Source organism: Gopherus flavomarginatus, chromosome 1 (genome assembly GCF_025201925.1).
Source record: "Gopherus flavomarginatus isolate rGopFla2 chromosome 1, rGopFla2.mat.asm, whole genome shotgun sequence".
Taxonomy (NCBI): domain Eukaryota; kingdom Metazoa; phylum Chordata; order Testudines; family Testudinidae; genus Gopherus; species Gopherus flavomarginatus.
Window position 1 is genome coordinate 201,427,204 of NC_066617.1, and position 18,473 is coordinate 201,445,676.

The following is an 18,473-nucleotide window of genomic DNA, read 5'->3' on the forward strand; positions in this document are numbered from 1 at the left end:
CTCTGATAGAACAGATTTGTCTCCTCATACAGCGATCAGATCCAGTATCTCCCGTACGGTCCATGCTGGAGCTCTTTTTGGATTTGGGATGCATCGCCACCCGTGCTGATCAGAGCTCCACGCTGGGCAAACAGGAAATATGTTAATTCAAAAGTTTCTGAGGCTTTTCCTGTTTACCTGTCCACTGTATCCGAGTTCAGATTGCTGTCCAGAGCGGTCACAATGGTGAACTGTGGGATACCGCCCGGAGGCCAATACTGTCGATTTGCGGCCACACTAACCCTAATCCGATATGGCAATATCGATTTTAGCGCTACTCCTCTCGTTGGGGAGGAGCACAGAAACCAATTTAAAGAGCCCTTTATATCAATATAAAGGGCCTCGTAGTGTGGACGGGTGCGCCGTTAAATCAGTTTAATGCTGCTAAAATCGGTTTAAACGCGTAGCGTAAACCAGGCCTCTGAGGTGATGAAACCACCTCTGGATTTGCCACCTGATCCCTGGTTCCAAGGTTCTCTCAATGGCCTGTTGTCTTTCCTCTGGTACTTTTGTGAGCACTGTTTGGGGAAGAGAAGGACTGTTCATCTGGCAATGCTTTCTGCCACCATTTTATCTAATTTTTCTCCAGAGAGGAGAGAACCTGTGAATTTAGATGACCACAGAATTTCTTTGGAGTGTACTTCAACCTTCCAGAGGTGATGCCAGGTCTGGTGTGTGGATGCTGACCTGGATGCCGTGGCTCACTGAATCCATTTTGGTCTGTGGCACAAAGGCTTTTGCTAGATACGTTTTTTAAACGTAGACTAGAAGTCAAGATGGTCTCTGCCCTTCATGGCCTTATCATCCAGTCAGGAGATTATGGCTCTTGCAAAGCACGTAGTACAGTCTAAGGGTGGCCAACGAAGCTCAAAGTCCCTTCCAAGGTTAGCTTTCACCTTTCTATCAGTGGGTCTTTGGGAAAGAAATCCCCTTCAGATGGGATTACCTTTTTTGGGGGGGGCTATAGATCCTACTGCAGCATCAACCTTAGGTATGTCTGAGACACTTTTTGTTCTTGCAACTTATAATTATGCTTGTCAGGGTTTTCCCATTCCTCTCTGATCACATCCTCAAAGGATCGGTGCTGTGAGATTCCCCACTCAGGCAAAGATTTGGAAGGCAAGTCTGTTATTAGGCTTGTTCTCTATCACCTGCACCAGCTGGGTATGTATTGCTGATGCACCTTTTTGCAGATGGTTTCAAACATCTCAGGGGAAAAAGCAAAACAAAACATTTGCTGCATTTTTTCCAGACCTGGCTCAGAACATAAATCTCAGAACTTCCTTTACTCAGTAGAGGTGGGAGTGTCTGAGGACAAAAGCTTCTCAGGTTTCTTACACATTTTCATTCTTTTTGGATTTTTTGGCCCACTTTGTAAGTGTTGCCCCCTAGCTGTGACCAAGGCATGGTCTTTTGTGGCTCACTTTATGCAGCACCCTGAGCCCTCTGGAGATGGCCCCCTCAATGCCCCAGGACTTACCAGTTGGTTTGGCTGGCTAAAGTCCACCTTGTTCTTGGAGTCTCTCCTTTCTCTGTTCTACATCTCTGGATCAGACTTTTCTGTGGTGAAGTCATGGCTTCTTGGGGTAGGGGCGAGACCCAACATGCCTGTCTAACTCAGCGTAGGGTGACCAGACAGCAAGTGTGAAAAAATGGGATGGGGGAGGGCGGGGAGAGAATAGGAGCCTTTATAAGAAAGACCCAAAAATCGGGACTGCCCCTATAAAATCAGAACAACTGGTCGCCCTAACTCAGCGCCCCAAACCCTAGCAAAGAGAGGACTGGCTGGCTTAGAACAGGCAGGGCTTAATTCGCCCTCCAAAGAACCTGTAAAAGCTGCCTTCTATATAGAACACTATGATTTAGCCTGGTGTTTGCAAGATAGCCCTGTCACAAAAAGTGGGGGTGGGATTCTGGCAGGGGGGGCGCTGCAGTGCTGGATTCTGGTAGCTCAGGCAACCCCACTGCTCTATACCAGATCCAAGAGAGAAAAGAAAAAAGAGAAAAGTTGCTCATTCTGCTCCAAAAAACAAAAACCAAATAAAAAACAATGCTGTCAAAGAAAAAAGTCAAGAGCAAAGTGAACTGCCACTTAATAGCTGCCATGGAGGCAGTGTATCTGGCAGCAAGCCAGAGAAGGGAGCATGGCCAGCACAAGCTGTGCTGCAGCTCTGAACTATCTCTAGAAACAGCCAACAAAGGGAACAGCCCATATTTATCAGAACTGCTGGAGACACTGGGCTGCAGAAATGTATTCTTCTTTGTATTAATACTTAAATAATACCCCCTCACACACCCCCATTTCTCCAGTGTCTAAACTCTGTGGGCGAACCAACTGAGTAGACGTGTGTTCAGGAAACCAGTAATGAGATAAATCCACAAAGACAGTAGAATCTATTAAACTATTTCAAAGGTCTGGAAAGAAAAAATACTGTATTGAAATTGAGAGTCTAAAAAACAAACAGATCAATTAATGAAAGAAAAATGGAGATCAACTCAATTCTACTGTTCAAAACTCATCCAATTCTCTGGTAAAATCTCTTCATTGACCATCATAAACAAAAAGCTGAACACCTCTACCCTGATATAACACTGTCCTTGGGAGTCAAAAAATCTTACTGTGATATAGGTGAAACAGTGTTATATCGAACTTGCTTTGATCCGTTAGAGTGCGTAGCCCCACCCCCCAGAGCGCTGCTTTACTACATTATAGCCGAATTCGTGTTCTATCGGGTCGCGTTATATCAGGGTAGAGGTTTAACAACAACTTTGAGTTGTCAAATAAACAAACTGCAGCCAGAGTATACAACTCACAGTCAGTTAGGGAATATGACTACAGATAATGAAATCGTGTGTTTGGCTCTTTTTGACATACTCAACTTCTTCAGACAGTATAGGGAAGGGCTGGTATGATCTAGCACATTAAAAAATTGCCAATCCTGTTTGACCAATTCTCTTTTGTAGCTTGAGTGAAACCTCATGAAGTCTTCCTCTCCAGTACAGTACCTTCTTAGCCATAACAAATCTTTTCCTCAGCTACCACAATGTGCTCACTGCAACTTAATGCAGTGGATCGTGGTCTGGACAGCAGGAAAGCGAGCCTGGGGTTCCTTTAAATGTCCCTACTGCATTTGGGTTATGAGGGAGGGGAACGTGAACAGACTAACCTGAGCAGCATCAAGGGGAGAACTGGAAATGGCCGAACCTGATGGGGGCACTGACCCACCATATGGACTGGGAGAAGGGAGAGGTATTTATACTTCATGTATTCTGGAAGGAATTCACGGTCTTTCTCCTCAGACACTGATCTGCACCACTCACCCTCCCATCCATGTGACAGAGCAAGACCTGGTTTCAAGACTGGCTGTGGGCTTGTGCTAGTTCACCGTTTTCCTTTTGGGGGCTAGAAAGGAATTCCCCCCCTCTTCCCCCCCCCCCGAACACTAGATTGGTGAATTTGTGGTGGGTTTTTGACTTTCCAGGGAGCCAGGTCAAGGACCTGGTGAAGTAGGTAAAGAGATTAAGTAAAGATGTCACAATTTCATAGGCAGTAGGTGTGGCAGGTAGCCAGTGCAGGTGCTTATTATTTTCAGACATGTTAAGTGAATAAAGTTGTGGCTTAATTAAACCACATCCACTGCATCTTGTCTTTCTTCCAGAGACAATGTGAAGATCAGCAATAATGTACCTATTTTCAAATATATCTACTCTCTGAGCCAGATAACCAGAGGAGGAATCCTATTTTATCAGTAACACATACGTCTATATTCTTCATTTGGCTGATTATTAGATCTCTTTCTTCCTCCAATTAAAAAAAAGACCATTCTGTAAACTATCAAACCTCTTATGGAGGATGCTGATAAAGGGGGTAACTGCTATTTTAAAATCAAAAGAACCTAATTTCCTTCCATAAGTAAGAGCCAACATTTTTTCCTCTTTTGACCCAGGTATAAAATCAGCCACTTTACATACCTAAATTCACTCTGGTCATTTTATCTGGTATTTTCAAAGTGGATTAAGAGAGTTAGGTGCCCCACTAATTGCCTTTCAATGGGAAGCCTAATTTCATTAAAACTAGGGCAGCCAAGCAATTACAAAAATTAATTATGATTAATTGCATTGTTAAACAACAACAGAATATGAAGATTCAGCATATCTGGCACATAGATACCTTGCAACGCCAGCTACAAAAGTGCCATGTGAATGCCTGTTCTCACTTTCACGTGACATTGTAAGTAAGAAGCAGGCAGCAGTATTTCTCGTAAATGTAAACAAGTTTGTTTGTCTTAGCGATTGGCTGAACAAGAAGTAGGACTGAGTGGACTTGTAGGCTCTAAAGTTTTACATTGTTTTGTTTTTGAATGCAGTTATGTAACAAAAAAATCTATAGTACTTCTATGAGGTGAATTGAAAAATACTATTTCTTTTGTTTATCATTTTTACGGTGCAAATATTTGTAATAAAAATAATATAAAGTGAGCACTCTGCACTTTGCATTGTGTGTTGTAATAGAAATCAATATATTTGAAAAATGTAGAAAAGACATCCAAAAATATTTAATAAATTTCAGTGGGTATTCTATTGTTTAACACTGCGATTAATCATGAGTAATTGTTTAATCTCAATTAATTTTTTGGCATTAATCATGTGAGTTAACAGCCCTAATTAAAACCCTTTGAAAATCTCACATTTTATTCCCAGTGCCTCCTATGTCTCTGAACAATACCCAGCAAATCTAGAAAAAAAATGGTGGCAAATTAGAGTGCAAACTGAAACCAAAACTAACATTGCTCTGCAAGCCATGCATATGTTGCTGGAGAGCCTCTGATTTTTAAACTGATCACCTTTGGACTGTTTGGCACGAAGTTAAAATAAATCTATACATCTCAAACAATTTAAGTAATATATCTAGGATGGAAAGAAGTTAATTTGATCCAACAGACCTTCCATATCATAGTCTGCAGAAATTTCAGCATCTTCACAAAGCAAAGTGGAGCTGGTTGATGAAGGCAATCCAACCATCTTCTCTAGATTCATCTCCTCTTCCAAACTTCTGATCCAGTCTGAGTTTTTCAAGTTAATGTTTATGATCCTTCCTAAAAGCTGAATTTCCACATGATAAAAAAAGACATACTCCAAGTACAAAAATTAACAACTAAGCACTAAAAATCAGGGATCTAAAGATATATAAAAAGCACATTCTGCTATACAGAATATTATGAACAAGGCTCTATGTTTTTCAGGATTTCTGTGGCAAAACAATGATTTTTGGGGGCTTTTTATGAAAAGCCATGATCTTTTTCATTCTAATCTTCCTACTATACAGCAAGTGTGTTCCAAAAGTTTTGAGCCATGTGTTTCTTTTTTGACATTTTGACATCTTCACTTGCTTTTTAACTATTAATTACAATTATTTAATACCTTTGTAATAAAAAAATTAAAATATGACTTTTGCATTCTTTACTCTGACAAAAGCATTATTTCCCCTTTTTTGTCAAGACAGTCAGCCTTAATTATGAGCTAAGCAAATCGTGACAATTCTGTAATATGGACTAATACAATGCAATCTGACCCATGAATTGAACTCCTACTCCCTGTGTAGAGCCTCAGTGACTTCAAACTTGTAAGAGTCTACCTGTGAAGATCAGATTACAAGATCAAAGTCTGATTAGGGATCTAGCCAATTCCAAACCTGAAAAGAAGTTACTACATACCACAGGTGAAATCCTTGTCCCAATGAAATCAATGGCAAAATTCCCCGACAACTTTAATAGGGTCAGGATTGCACCACAGGAGCAGGGATGCTGGAACAATTTGTATAGTGGGGGTGCTGACAACCATTGAACCAAACTGTAAACCTTGTATATAATGGAAACCACTTCAAGCCCGGGGGTGTTGCAGCACCCTCCAAACTCCTAGTTCTAGCACCTATGCACAGGAGTGCTAAATTTTGGATTAATAATATACTCTACCATAAAAATTAGAGCCTAGTCACACTATAGTCTCAGGATACTTACATTTGTTTTTTAAGCAAATAAAAGAAAAGTATCATAAACCAGTAAAAAAGAAAAAACAAAAACCCTCTTTTTTTCCATCCTTAGAACTATAAAAAACTGATGTGCAAAAAAATAAATATTAATAGAAGTGAAGATATCATAGATTTTAAGGCCAGAGGGATAATTATGATCATCTAATCTGATCTCCGTAACACAAGCCAAAGAACCTCACCCATTTGGCCTAGGATCTACTTAGATATAGACACTTTTACAACTGGTATAGCAGCTTAAATTACTAAACACGGGTGACAACGACTTCAAATGAGTTCTGCCTGCTTCTGCTAGGACTAAATATGACCCCATATTTACACTAAGGTTCCAGTTCCGAAGAAGAACTTACAGCGGGGCTGAAGTTCATATCTATTAAGCAAAGCATAATGTATGTACTTGAATCCCATAAAAGTAAATGGGATTGAAGTGCATCAATGCTTGGCAGAAGTTGCAGATTAACAAGTTGTTCTCCTGCTAATGCTGCTTATTTGCAAAATGCAGTTTACCATACTTAAATTGCTGAGTGATAATGAAATAAAATTCAAAAGAAGAGAGTATATGTTACAAATCTACATGCCGAGTGTTAATCTGCTGAGAAACATTTATCTAGAAAACCTGAAAACCATACAGTGCTTAAAGAATTACAAATTTAGCATACTACAGATAATTTCAGTAATTTGTACTTTACCTCAGTACCATTCAGATTCAGAGCACTCAAAGCAGAGCTTCCTTCCAAAAATGTTACCCACATTTTGTCTTCTACAAACCTTCAAAGTACATTGACAAATAACGATGAAATGACAAAATACGATTGAACTACTTTGTTATCTATTGACTATCTTATCTTAACTTTGTAAATGAAGCAATAAAAAAAACAAGACAAAAATAAATTAAAATTTTCCATTTTAAAAATAAGCCTATTTATTTGGTTCATAATTTCCATAATCTGTCATTATTTTAAACCAGAAGACAAAAGACAGTAAAATGAAAATCATACAGTACAATTGTTATTTCCCTCTTAGGAAACACTGCAGAGGCACATTATTAGGTATCTGCCTAAAGTACTCAAAGTTAAATCATATTGTGGCATATGTCAAATCTTATTATCTGTCTGTATGAGTACAGTATATTACATGCAATTTTCTTTGCTTTATTTTTATATATAAAGTTTGGTTTTACTATCTACTCATCATCAAAGCCTTTTTCTTACATATATCTTGGGCTTTATGCCATATAAGAACAAATAAGACCCTATAAGAAAGAAGGAAGGGCATAAGTGCTTGAACCTGCAAGGTGTTGAATTCCTTCCACTCCTCTTACTGGATTAATGGAAGGGCTCTCAGCACCTTGCAGGATCTGGCTATAGCTCTGGTCCTACAAGCTACTCCACATGATTTCAACGGGGACTAGGGTGACCAGGTGTCTGGTTTTCGATCGGAACACCCAGTCTCAAAGGGATCCTGGTGACTTCCGTCAGCACTGCTGACCAGGACGTTGACTGTCTGGTTGATGGCGCTGCGCAGTGGGGCTGGCAGGCTCCCTCATAGCTTTCGCACCATGCTGCTCCCAGGAAGGAGCTGCCATGTCCACCCTCTGCCTCCTACCCGTAGGGACAGCCGGGGGGCTACGCACGCTGTCCCTACCCCAAACTGCCCCTGCATCTCTCACTGGCCAATGGGAGCTGCGGAGGCAGCGCCTGTGGACAGGGCAGTGTGCAAAGCCGCCTGGCCACGCCTCCCAATAGATGCTAGAGGGGAGACATGGTGGTTGCTTCCCAGGAGCCGTGTAGTGAGGAGGCTGCTTCTGGGAACTGCTTGAGGTGAGCGCTGCCCAGAGCCTGCACCGTGACCCCCTCCCAGGCTCAGTCCTGATCCCCCTCCCACCCTTCAAACCCCTCGGTCCCTGTCTGGAGCACCCTCCTACACATCCCAAATCTTTCATCCCCATCCCATCCCAGAGTCTGCACCCCCAGCCAGGATCCTCACACTCTAACTCCGTGCCCCAGCCTAGAGCCCCCTCCTGCACCCCAAACCCCTCATCCCCTTGGCCCCACCCCAGAGCCTGCACCCTCAGCTGAAGACCTCACCCCCTCTCACATCCCAATCCACTGCCTGGAGCCCCCTTCCTCAGTCTAGGCTCCCCATTTCTGGCCCCACTCCGGAGCCCGCACCCTAGCCCCGAGCCGCCTGGTAAAAATGAGTGAGTGAGGGAGGGTGGGGAGAGCGAGTGATGGGGGGGATGGAGTGAGCGGGCGGTGGGACCTTAGAGGAGGGGCAGGACACAAGGAGGGTCAAGGTGTTCGGTTTTGTGAGTAGAAATGTGGCAACCCTAATGGGGACACCATCCTAGCCCTAGGACTCAGCTCACTCCGCTGAATCCTTTTAACATCCTTCTCCCACCTCACCCTATAAGGAGAACAGAGGTGTCAAAGCAGGTGCTGGCATTTGAAGGCCACAAGGTCTTCCCCTATCCCATGGGCACAAGGCCCGTCAGCAAAATCCCAAAAGTAAAAAAAAGTTGGAATGATCCCTTTTAGCCTTGAATTACACTGGAATCCAGCTGAAAAGCTGTGATGAACTGACATCCCTACCACGTATTACTAAAATAATGTAACTGTGCTTCCACGATGCTACAAGGAAGGTGAATAAACTCACAAGGCCTCTGCCGCTCTGGCCCCAATGAGAAGAAAAAATTCCTTTCTGAACCTCCAAATGGGAACACCCACAGCACTTGCAGAACACAGTTCCAAAACTACAGTTACGGGGAGTGGAGGTGGGGCCGCTAAAACAGCAAGAAGAGGCTCCACATGGCCTAGGGCTAGGGTTTTAATTAATGAAAGTGAAAAGAGGTGTCACCCCTGCATTTTCCCATACTCCCCACCAACTTATGTTCTCTTCCCCCCACCCTTCTGTTGGGGCTTTCTTAATCACCATCATTCCCATCAAGTTTTCCACCTGTTGAGGCAGGTGGGTGGTAAGTAGGGCTGCTGATTCTGATAAGATCAAGCTTGGGGGGAAAAAGAAAAGTGTACCTTTGTCACCTTGTACTTTTGGTAGTGCATTAGGTTACTATTGGTCAACCCTTATAACTAAGCCAGAAAATGTGTGTAGGGTCTGTGGGGTGGTGTGTGTGTACTATATTTAATATTAATTGGGGAATCTCCTCACCACATTTCAATATACTTTCTTCAATATTTCCATGTACCATTATTGTACGAGTGAGATTTAACCCCACTCTTTCCTAAGAACTAAGCAGAACAAACAAACAATCCTGGCCCCAGTGAGGTTAAGGACAAAACTCATTGGGGCCAGAATTTTGCCCCAGACTTTCACTATATAAAGCCCTGATCCAGGTTCATCTGTGCAAGCAGAATCTTACACCTGGCTGCAGGGTGGATTGATTTAAATCAAAGCAATTTAAATCACTTTTAATCATGATTTCAATTAGCAAGCAGGAGATTGATTTAAATAATTAGTTTTAATCATGCTTTGCGTTGGTACTTTAAATTTTTCTTTAGGAAATTAACTATTCTCATTGGTTGGCAATTAAAACAAGTTGTTTTGCAACTAAATATTGCCTTTACACTAAGTTTCGTGTACATATATTAATTTAAGCAGTTGTATAGTTTAACAATTCACATTCTTAATTTTTACTTTTTTATATTTTTAGAAAATGGTAAATTATGGATTTCTTTAATAGATTATTAATTTTTACCTGATTTGTTATAAGCTGTTTGGATGTAAATTAGAATTTAATTAATAATTCATAAAAATGGCCTTTTAAACTATTTTTTAACTAGTTAAATAAAATTGTCATTAATGTGGTGGAAGAAAAAAAAGCTCTGCATTTTTGTATTTAAAACTTAACTGATTTATTAAACAAAGGAATCTGTAGGTAGTGAATTGAAAAGACGGTTACTCACCTTTGTAACTGTTGTTCTTCGAGATGTGTTGCTCACATCCATTCCAGTTAGGTGTGCGCGCCGCGCGTGCACGTTCGTCGGAAACTTTTTACCCTAGCAACTCCAGTGGGCCGGCAGGTCGCCCCCTGGAGTGGCGCCGCCATGGCGCTCGATATATACCCTTGCCGGCCCACCCGCTCCTCAGTTCCTTCTTGCCGGCTACTCCGACAGTGAGGAAGGAGGGCGGGTGTGGAATGGATGTGAGCAACACATCTCGAAGAACAACAGTTACAAAGGTGAGTAACCGTCTTTTCTTCTTCGAGTGATTGCTCACATCCATTCCAGTTAGGTGAATCCCAAGCCATACCTAGGCGGTGGGGTCGGAGCGAGAAGTCGCGGCATGGAGCACTGCAGATCCGAAGGCCGCATCCTCTCTTGACTGCTGGACCAGGGCGTAGTGGGAAGCAAAGGTGTGGACCGATGACCAGGTCGCTGCCCGACAGATTTCCTGGATGGGCACACGGGCGAGGAAAGCCAGCGACGACGCCTGCGCCCTGGTAGAATGCGCAGTCACACGGCCCGTAGGAACATGGGCCAGCTCATAGCAGGTCCTGATACAGGAAGTTACCCATGAGGATAACCTCTGCGAGGAGACAGGAAGCCCCTTCATGCGGTCCGCTACTGCCACGAAAAGTTGGGGGGATTTGCGGAACGGTTTGGTCCTCTCCACATAGAACGCGAGAGCCCTACGGACATCAAGCGAGTGGAGCTGCTGCTCCCTGCCTGAAGAGTGAGGTTTCGGGAAAAAAAACCGGGAGGAATATCTCTTGGTTGATGTGGAAGGTCGAGACTACCTTGGGGAGAAAGGCAGGGTGTGGCCTCAGCTGCACCTTATCTTTGTGGAAGACTGTATACGGGGGGTCTACCACAAGAGCCCGGAGTTCCGACACCCGCCTAGCTGAGGTGATAGCTACTAAAAAGGCAGTCTTCCAAGAGAGATAGAGTAGGGAGCAGGTAGCTAACGGCTCAAAGGGGGGCCCCATGAGCCGAGACAACACCAGGTTAAGATCCCAGGTTGGAGCAGGGAGTCGGACGTTAGGGTATAAATGTTCCAGCCCCTTAAGGAATCTAGACACTGTTGGGTGCGAAAAAACGGAGCGGCCATCCCCACCCGGGTGAAAGGTGGAGACAGCTGCCAGGTGGACCCGCAATGACGATATCGTCAGACCCTGTTGTTTGAGGGACCAAACATAGTCTAAGATATTGGCCACCGAAACTTCCATAGGGCGGAGACCTTTCTCCACGCACCAAGAGGAGAAACGCTTCCACTTGGCCGAGTATGTCGCTCTCGTGGAAGGCTTCCTGCTGCCCCAAAAGCACCTCCTGTACCGGTGTGGAGCAGCGCAGTTCAGAACCGGTCAGCCACGCAGGAACCACGCCGCTAGGTGCAGCGACTGCAGGTCCGGGTGACAGAGAGTCCCGTGCTCCTGGGTAATCAGGTCCGGGTGAAGGGGCAGGGGAACTGGGTCGGCTATGGCCAGGTCCAGCAGCATGGGGTACCAATGTTGCCTGGGCCACGCCGGGGCTACCATGATCACGCGAGCCCTGTCCCTGCGCACCTTCAGAAGGACCCTGTGGACCAGAGGGAACGGGGGAAACGCGTAGTACAAGTGGGTCGTCCATGGAATAAGGAAGGCATCCGCTATAGACCCGGGCTCCCTGCCCTGACGGTGCCGGCGCCGAGATCACGGCCTGCGAAGCCGCCGGGTCAAGTGCCGCCTCCATGAGGAGAGTCCTGAGTCTTTGGTCTCTCTCCTTTTTTGTCCTGGGCTTAAAAGCCTTGCAGATGCGGCACTTGTCCGATCTGTGCGATTCCCCCAGGCACTTCAGGCACGCGTCGTGGGGGTCGCTGGTAGGCATAGGCTTCTTACAGGCCGCACACTGCTTAAAGCCCGGCGAACCAGGCATGAGCCCGGTGCCGGGAAGGGCTACAGCCCCCGGCGAACAACTATCTACAACACTATTTACACCTAATTACTTAACTAACTACACTTAACGATCTAACTAACAACTATAACAATAACGAGAGTTAACAAGGAGAGCTAGGGACGTGGAGGACAGCTATGCCGCGCTCCACAGTTCCAACGACCGACACGGCGGTAAGAAGGAACTGAGGAGCGGGTGGGCCGGCAAGGGTATATATCGAGCGCCATGGCGGCGCCACTCCAGGGGGCGACCTGCCGGCCCACTGGAGTTGCTAGGGTAAAAAGTTTCCGACGAACGTGCACGCACGGCGCGCACACCTAACTGGAATGGATGTGAGCAATCACTCGAAGAAGAACTGATTGCTTCTAGTCACCTTCAAGATTTTAATACTAATAGATCTCATTCTCATGCCTGTTTTTTATTCATAGATTAGAAAAAGAAAATAAGCTTTCCTGCTTTTTTCAACTCCCAATTTTCAGTGACCTAGACATTGAACTGTACTAACTGAATAAACTGAAATGAAAACACTCTTTGTACTTGCAGAAGAGGCTACTGGTGTCAAAAATAGATCTAAGCTCTTGGTTCCAGATGCTTATCCAGTGACTTCACCAGTTCAGTGGCTTGACTTGCTTTAAAACTTGGGCAACAAACACATTCTGCTTAATAATATTTTAAATTAATTTAAATTATTTTAATAGATTATAGTAAATTGGTCTTAACATCGGTTTTCATAATTTCAGATTTATTTAAAGGTTTATTTTGAAAAAGAAAAATGTATGTAAATAAAATATCTATTAAAATTAAAACAATCATGTATTTTTATCCACCCTGGGGTAGGCTGAAGAGTTTATTCTGAGTTACGGGTTATATGGTAGGTGCTGCTCTAGAACCACTTAAATTTTCTGGTATGTGAAAGTGTGGGTGACAGGGTGGGTAGCAAACCTTCCCAGAGTTGAGATTAATAGAGTTGAGATTAATAAAGTTGCAGCCTCCTGCTTAAAATCCATCCGTGTCTGTCCTCATTCACTGATGTATTCAGATCAATATATACATGGTAAGGCCACAAAAGGAAATGACCATAAGACTAGGTTACGTGAGCCTCATGAATTTCCCTTTTCAGCTGTCTCCACTGATAAAGCATTACTACTAAGATAGACAGCTTCTTTGGCTACTGATAAATTGGTTGCCACTAAAGATGCATCCAGGTTGCCAACAGATAACTGAGCAGGGAACATGACAAATCCACCCTCCACCAGCGGGTAGTGGATGGAAGTGAAAAAGAGGAAGCAAAACAGAAGACAAGAGAAGAGTCAGAAATAGGGACTCCTCTAGATCTTTTAAATCTCACTTCCCTGCCAACAACCATGATTTTGGTTTCCTTCTTCACTTCAGGTTTGTGTCAAGGTTTGTGCCACTTGAAGTCAAACCACCCTGTCTGAGTACTCATTATTTAACAAGATTAAAATTGCAAACTGACTTTTTTCTACTCTGTATCTTCTATTTCCCCTTATACTCAGTTTCGTTAGAATTGATGTTTTTATCATCTGAAACCTGTCCCAGAGACTACAGATGAACTTCGTTGCTTATCAGTTTTCACCACATTTGTCCCCAGTGTCAAATTAGTGACTTTTGCTAGATCCTATTTTAAAATTGGATCTTTTCAACTCTTTGAACACTGAAGATGAATGGAACGGTTCTTAGTATAATGCAATAAAATCATCACAAATCTGTACTCTTTCTTCCATGTCACTCAGCACGAGCTCTTTCTCCTTTCTTAGGTCATTCTATGCAAACCAATGTCCCCATCTATTTTCCTGCACAGAGCCTATCTAGGTGCATATTTAAATTCCACTCTCAAGTCATGATATGGCCCACCCTCCACTGGCCAGATACCAAATAAGTTTCCATGGGAAATGCAACTGGGAATTAGTTTCCAAAAGGTTACTATTTTGAAATTAAGCTTAAGTGAGGGGTAGAAATAGAACCCACCACCAATTTTTTGCTTTACAATTTTTTTCATCTCTTTTGGATGGAGAATGGAATAAGGCCCTTTATTTAATGCGGTCCCCCCTCCCCCAATATTGATTGCTCTTATCACTGGCCACAATTTTAACAGACTGAACTTAGACATTTTTTCATTTCTAACAATGAAGTAAATAAGAACACAAATGCATCCTAAGAAAGTCAGTTCAGAAAGTTGATAAATAATAAAGAGTATTGTTTAAATAGTAAATAGAAGTGTTCTAACCTTATAAGTATAACTTCACCATAGACTGCAAACTTCTGAAGAAGTTCATCAATCAAGTTATCATCAAAATAGTTTTCTTCTGGTGAAGAGCTTTGGATGGAGACCATTACAGTACCATCAGGTGGTCCCTGCACAGCAATCACCTCCTTATAAATTTTCTGTCTCTCTTCTGCCTCAACTTCAAATATATCTATGTCAATCAATGCAACAACAGGCCTTAAAGAAATATACATACATATATACGAGAAGTTAGAAAACATCAGAGTGTCTGAGGAACACAATAATAAAGCAAAAGCATTACATTTTAGATCAGCAGCCAGCAACCTTTCACAAAGGGTGTGCTGAGTCTTCATTTATTCACTCTAATTTAAAGGTTTTGCATGCCAATAACACATTTTAATGTTTTTAGAAGGTCTCTTTCTATAAGTCTATAATATATAACTAAACTACTGTTGTATGTAAAGTAAATAAGGTTTTTAAAATGTTTAAGAAGCTTCATTTAAAATTAAATTAAAATGCAGAGCCCCCCAGACTGGTGGCCAGGACCCGGGCAGTGAGAGTGCCACGGAAAATCAGCTTGCGAGCTGCCTTCAGCACACATGCCATAGGTTGCCTACCCCTGTTTTAGATGGTTAAAGAGTGAAACAGAAAGTAAAGTTTAAACCTATGATCAGATGTTTTCAGCTCTGCTCTTCCATAGTGCAACAAAGTACCAGGATTCCATGTGTAAAGGACATTACTCTCATCCTGAAAACTAGCATTCAGAAGATCCAGGTCTTCAGCTATATTAAGCATAAAAGAAAACAAAAAAACCAAGAATGACTGCATAGACAGGCTGAAAAAAAATAAAAATCTAGATATTAAACCAAACTGAAAACAGGATGGGGAAATTGTAGGCTCTTTTACTTTACACAAATGCCAGTAACTGATACTCAACTCTGGCTACTGCCATGCAACATTACAACATTGCACACAAAAACCAAAGGCAGCATACAAAGGAGAACAAGGGCTATATATATTTTCTTGTTGAAATGATCTAACAAAGTGAGCAATTACTTTTTTCTGGTATGAATTCAGTAGTAATCCTGAAACATTTTAGGAATTATGAATACTGCCAGAAAGCTACAACAAGTAATTTAAATTGATACTGAATTAAACTTCTGTAAACTCTCAAACCTGATCGGTCAAATGGCCATTTTCTTCTTCTCCAAAGAATACGATCTGTCCATGCTGGCGTGCGACATTTTTCACTGGTGTCATAGTCATCAGAAAACAAGTCATATTTGTATGTAGGTGCAAAAGTTATCTTCCCCTCTAAAAATCCCCTAAAGATCTGCATAAACAAAGACATTTTGAGTTATACTAAAAGACAAAGAGGAAATCATTGTGGAAAACTTCCTGAAACTAATCAAAAATTCTGTCTTCCTTCAGTGGTAGGAAAAGACTGAGCCCAAGCCATCTTTCAGAAGAATGTGACTCCATCTTCATATTCTAACTTTTGATTACATCCTGCATCAGCCATCATCTAAGAACTTGTCTATATGGCACAGAAAAGCATACCAGAGGAGTGTGATTCGTAAATCCGCTAATGTGCTGCGCTCTGACCATGTAGACTCTGCTGGTACTGTCTAAAAAGGTACGCAGTTCACACTAATGTGGTCCTGTATGAAACAGAACTACCTCAGTGTGGACTAGGTACCTTTTAGAGTGCGCGAGCAGGGTTGATATGGGACAATTAGAACGCAACATGCTAGCGCATTCTACAAATCACATTCTTGTGGTGCACTTTGCCGGTGCTGTGTGAACATATACTAGGACTAGATACTCGGCTACATAGATTGGTCTATCCCACCCTAGCAACACCTATATTTCTAAGCAGAAATGTTTACACCAGAGGGGCTTGCCTGGACAGAAGATGCTTCCCATCAATGTCTCCCAACAAGTTACTAAAAACAAAAAAAGTGTCTTAAGGGAAGAGAGACGGAAGAGCAGAAGTATAGTAAGTGCAAAAGATGATAAAACTGTTGTATTATTGATCAATGCACAAAAATATGAGAAAAGGAAAATTCTGAGAATTCTGTGAAATCTGTCAAGAATGCCTACAGAATTTAGGAGCATAGGTCCTATTAAACATCATTAAATCCCTTAGGCACTTTTGAAATTCTCCCCAATAACAAGAAAGACCAATTAGTCTGCTTCCCTAAAAGGCAGAGATGCTTTCTCACTGGTGAAATGTATGCTACATAAGCAAGAACTGAGTCAACTGCTACTGTGAACTTGGTTTTGAATTTGGCAGTCTCAATAAAATTAAAGGAACGCTGAGATATGAATCTAACTTTGATCCCCTAGCCAAAGGCTGACCTCATAAATACAGTATTTGCCTGCTTTTCTTGTTTTGAAGGGACACAATCAGGGCCACCGAGAACGGGTTCGGGCCCTGATGAAAAAAATTTCAGCCCCCCCCCCAGCAAGTGCAGACTGGCTAAACAGGGCTGACGAAGCCGGGGAAGCCAGGCCCCGGGCCCCCTTCCGGACTGCCGGGCCCCAGTAATTTGTACCGGCTTTCCCCTCCCGGCCCCCCGTCGGCCCTGGACACAATCAACTTGAAATCTAGTTAATTAAAAAAACCAACAACCTAATTTAAAAGTTTCTGCTACTTTGCTCACCTCTGAAATTCCCTGACAATTTTTGTTTTTATAATAATATTTCTTTATAAAATGTTTCTCTCTCCACTGTTGCTGTGTGAAAGACCTACACACATAAGGGAAAGCTAACTCTGGTAAAGGAGACACTACCTATAAATAAAGTGTTGCCAAGCGCACAAAATAAACTAAAAAAAAATAGAAAAAATATTTGTCTCTATTGTTTCAACTAAAGTATTTGTTGATACTTTAACAACTGGGATAAAATACTTTCAAACAGGGATATGATTTTTACATTGCCAGTGTCCCTTTTACTATGGCATGCTAAAAAAAGTTGAAGTCAGAAGCCTTGCTACAATAAAACCCCTAAAATCTTTTTGTTCCTAAATAAAGCCATAATTTGTTTGAAGCTGCTATCAGTTGTCTATTTGCTCACTACTAAGCAGGTGATAGCAAATATATTCATTCTATTAACATAATTTGAATGCAACAAGTGGTGTTACCAAAAAAAGACCAAAAAAAATAAATCCAGTGCTGTGACAACTGCATTTGATAACCTTTACTGTTTTCTCTTTAATATGCTCCAAACGCTATTCACAGGATGACAATGCAATTTCTCTTTTTTAAGGGACATCAAAAAATCTCATTCTCAAAGCTAGTCACTGTAGTTGCACTACTAACAATTTCTTCAGAGCAACTGATACAAGCATCCTACCTACTGTTTTTCCACTCCACCCTATTCCAGACTGGTGATTAGACAAAAAAGTGACAAGCTAACAATGTAATGCAGAAACAATCTTGCACAAGCACCCACCTCATGAAGTGGCTTTAATAAGAGTTCCAGTATGAAAAATAAAGGTCTCTTAAATGCAACATTTTCTAAAGAGAGTTACCTGTCCAGCATTTTTCTGGTTGACAAGTTGATCTCCTGCAATAAGGGAATCCCAATTCTGCTGGCGAATTAACTCCTTCACTTCCTCATTAGGAAGATCTATACGATAATTAAAATCACCGCACCAAAATATATAGTCATGGGAAAACAGGAGCCTTCCCTGAAAAATAAATACACATGTTGAAATTAAAAACAACCTTGTGACAGAAATCTACATCTAGATGCATGAGTTATACTTTATGAGCCTTTTCAATCTTAAAAATCAATGTAATTTCTATCTGCATATGTGTTTTCTGGTGGGATGGTGAAATACATATTTGTGGATACTGATCATCTAGATGGAGCCATATGATAACCAAAGTCTCAAGGGCAGTACATTAATGAGAGAAAAACATATTTCATGAGATGACAGTCTCATATTTATGCAAGAGTTATGTGAACTGGATTTTGACAGATTTTATCATTCTGTTCTGGTTTCAAAAGGTGCTGTAATGAGAAACCTGAACTCTGCCTCACAAAAGGGTTTTTAGGTTAGGGGTTTGTTATAGAAGTGGATGGGTAGGGTTCTGCGGCCTGCTTCGTGCAGAAGGTCAGACTAGATGATCACATTGGTCCCTTCTGATCCTAAAGTCTATGAGTAAAGAGCCACTTCCCTGGGATCATTTGGCATAGTAAGATGATATGCTGAGAGAAAAAGCAGCTTTGCTGTTCAGGTTAG

At 42.1% G+C, this 18,473-nt stretch overlaps 1 protein-coding gene across 13 annotated transcripts in view; it reads right to left on the minus strand.

The window, feature by feature from the left end:
- SYNJ1 (synaptojanin 1) overlaps positions 1-18,473 on the minus strand; it is a 120,126-nt gene that overhangs the window by 38,872 nt on the left and 62,781 nt on the right. For all 13 annotated transcript variants that reach the window (XM_050956072.1, XM_050956101.1, XM_050956140.1 and 10 more), the window contains 6 exons: positions 17,757-17,915; positions 15,398-15,554; positions 14,886-15,003; positions 14,222-14,437; positions 6,775-6,853; positions 4,983-5,142 (listed from right to left, as the gene is read on the minus strand). In XM_050956072.1, the coding sequence (XP_050812029.1) occupies positions 4,983-5,142; positions 6,775-6,853; positions 14,222-14,437; positions 14,886-15,003; positions 15,398-15,554; positions 17,757-17,915 (889 nt within the window). The remainder of the gene's footprint in view (positions 1-4,982; positions 5,143-6,774; positions 6,854-14,221; positions 14,438-14,885; positions 15,004-15,397; positions 15,555-17,756; positions 17,916-18,473) is intronic.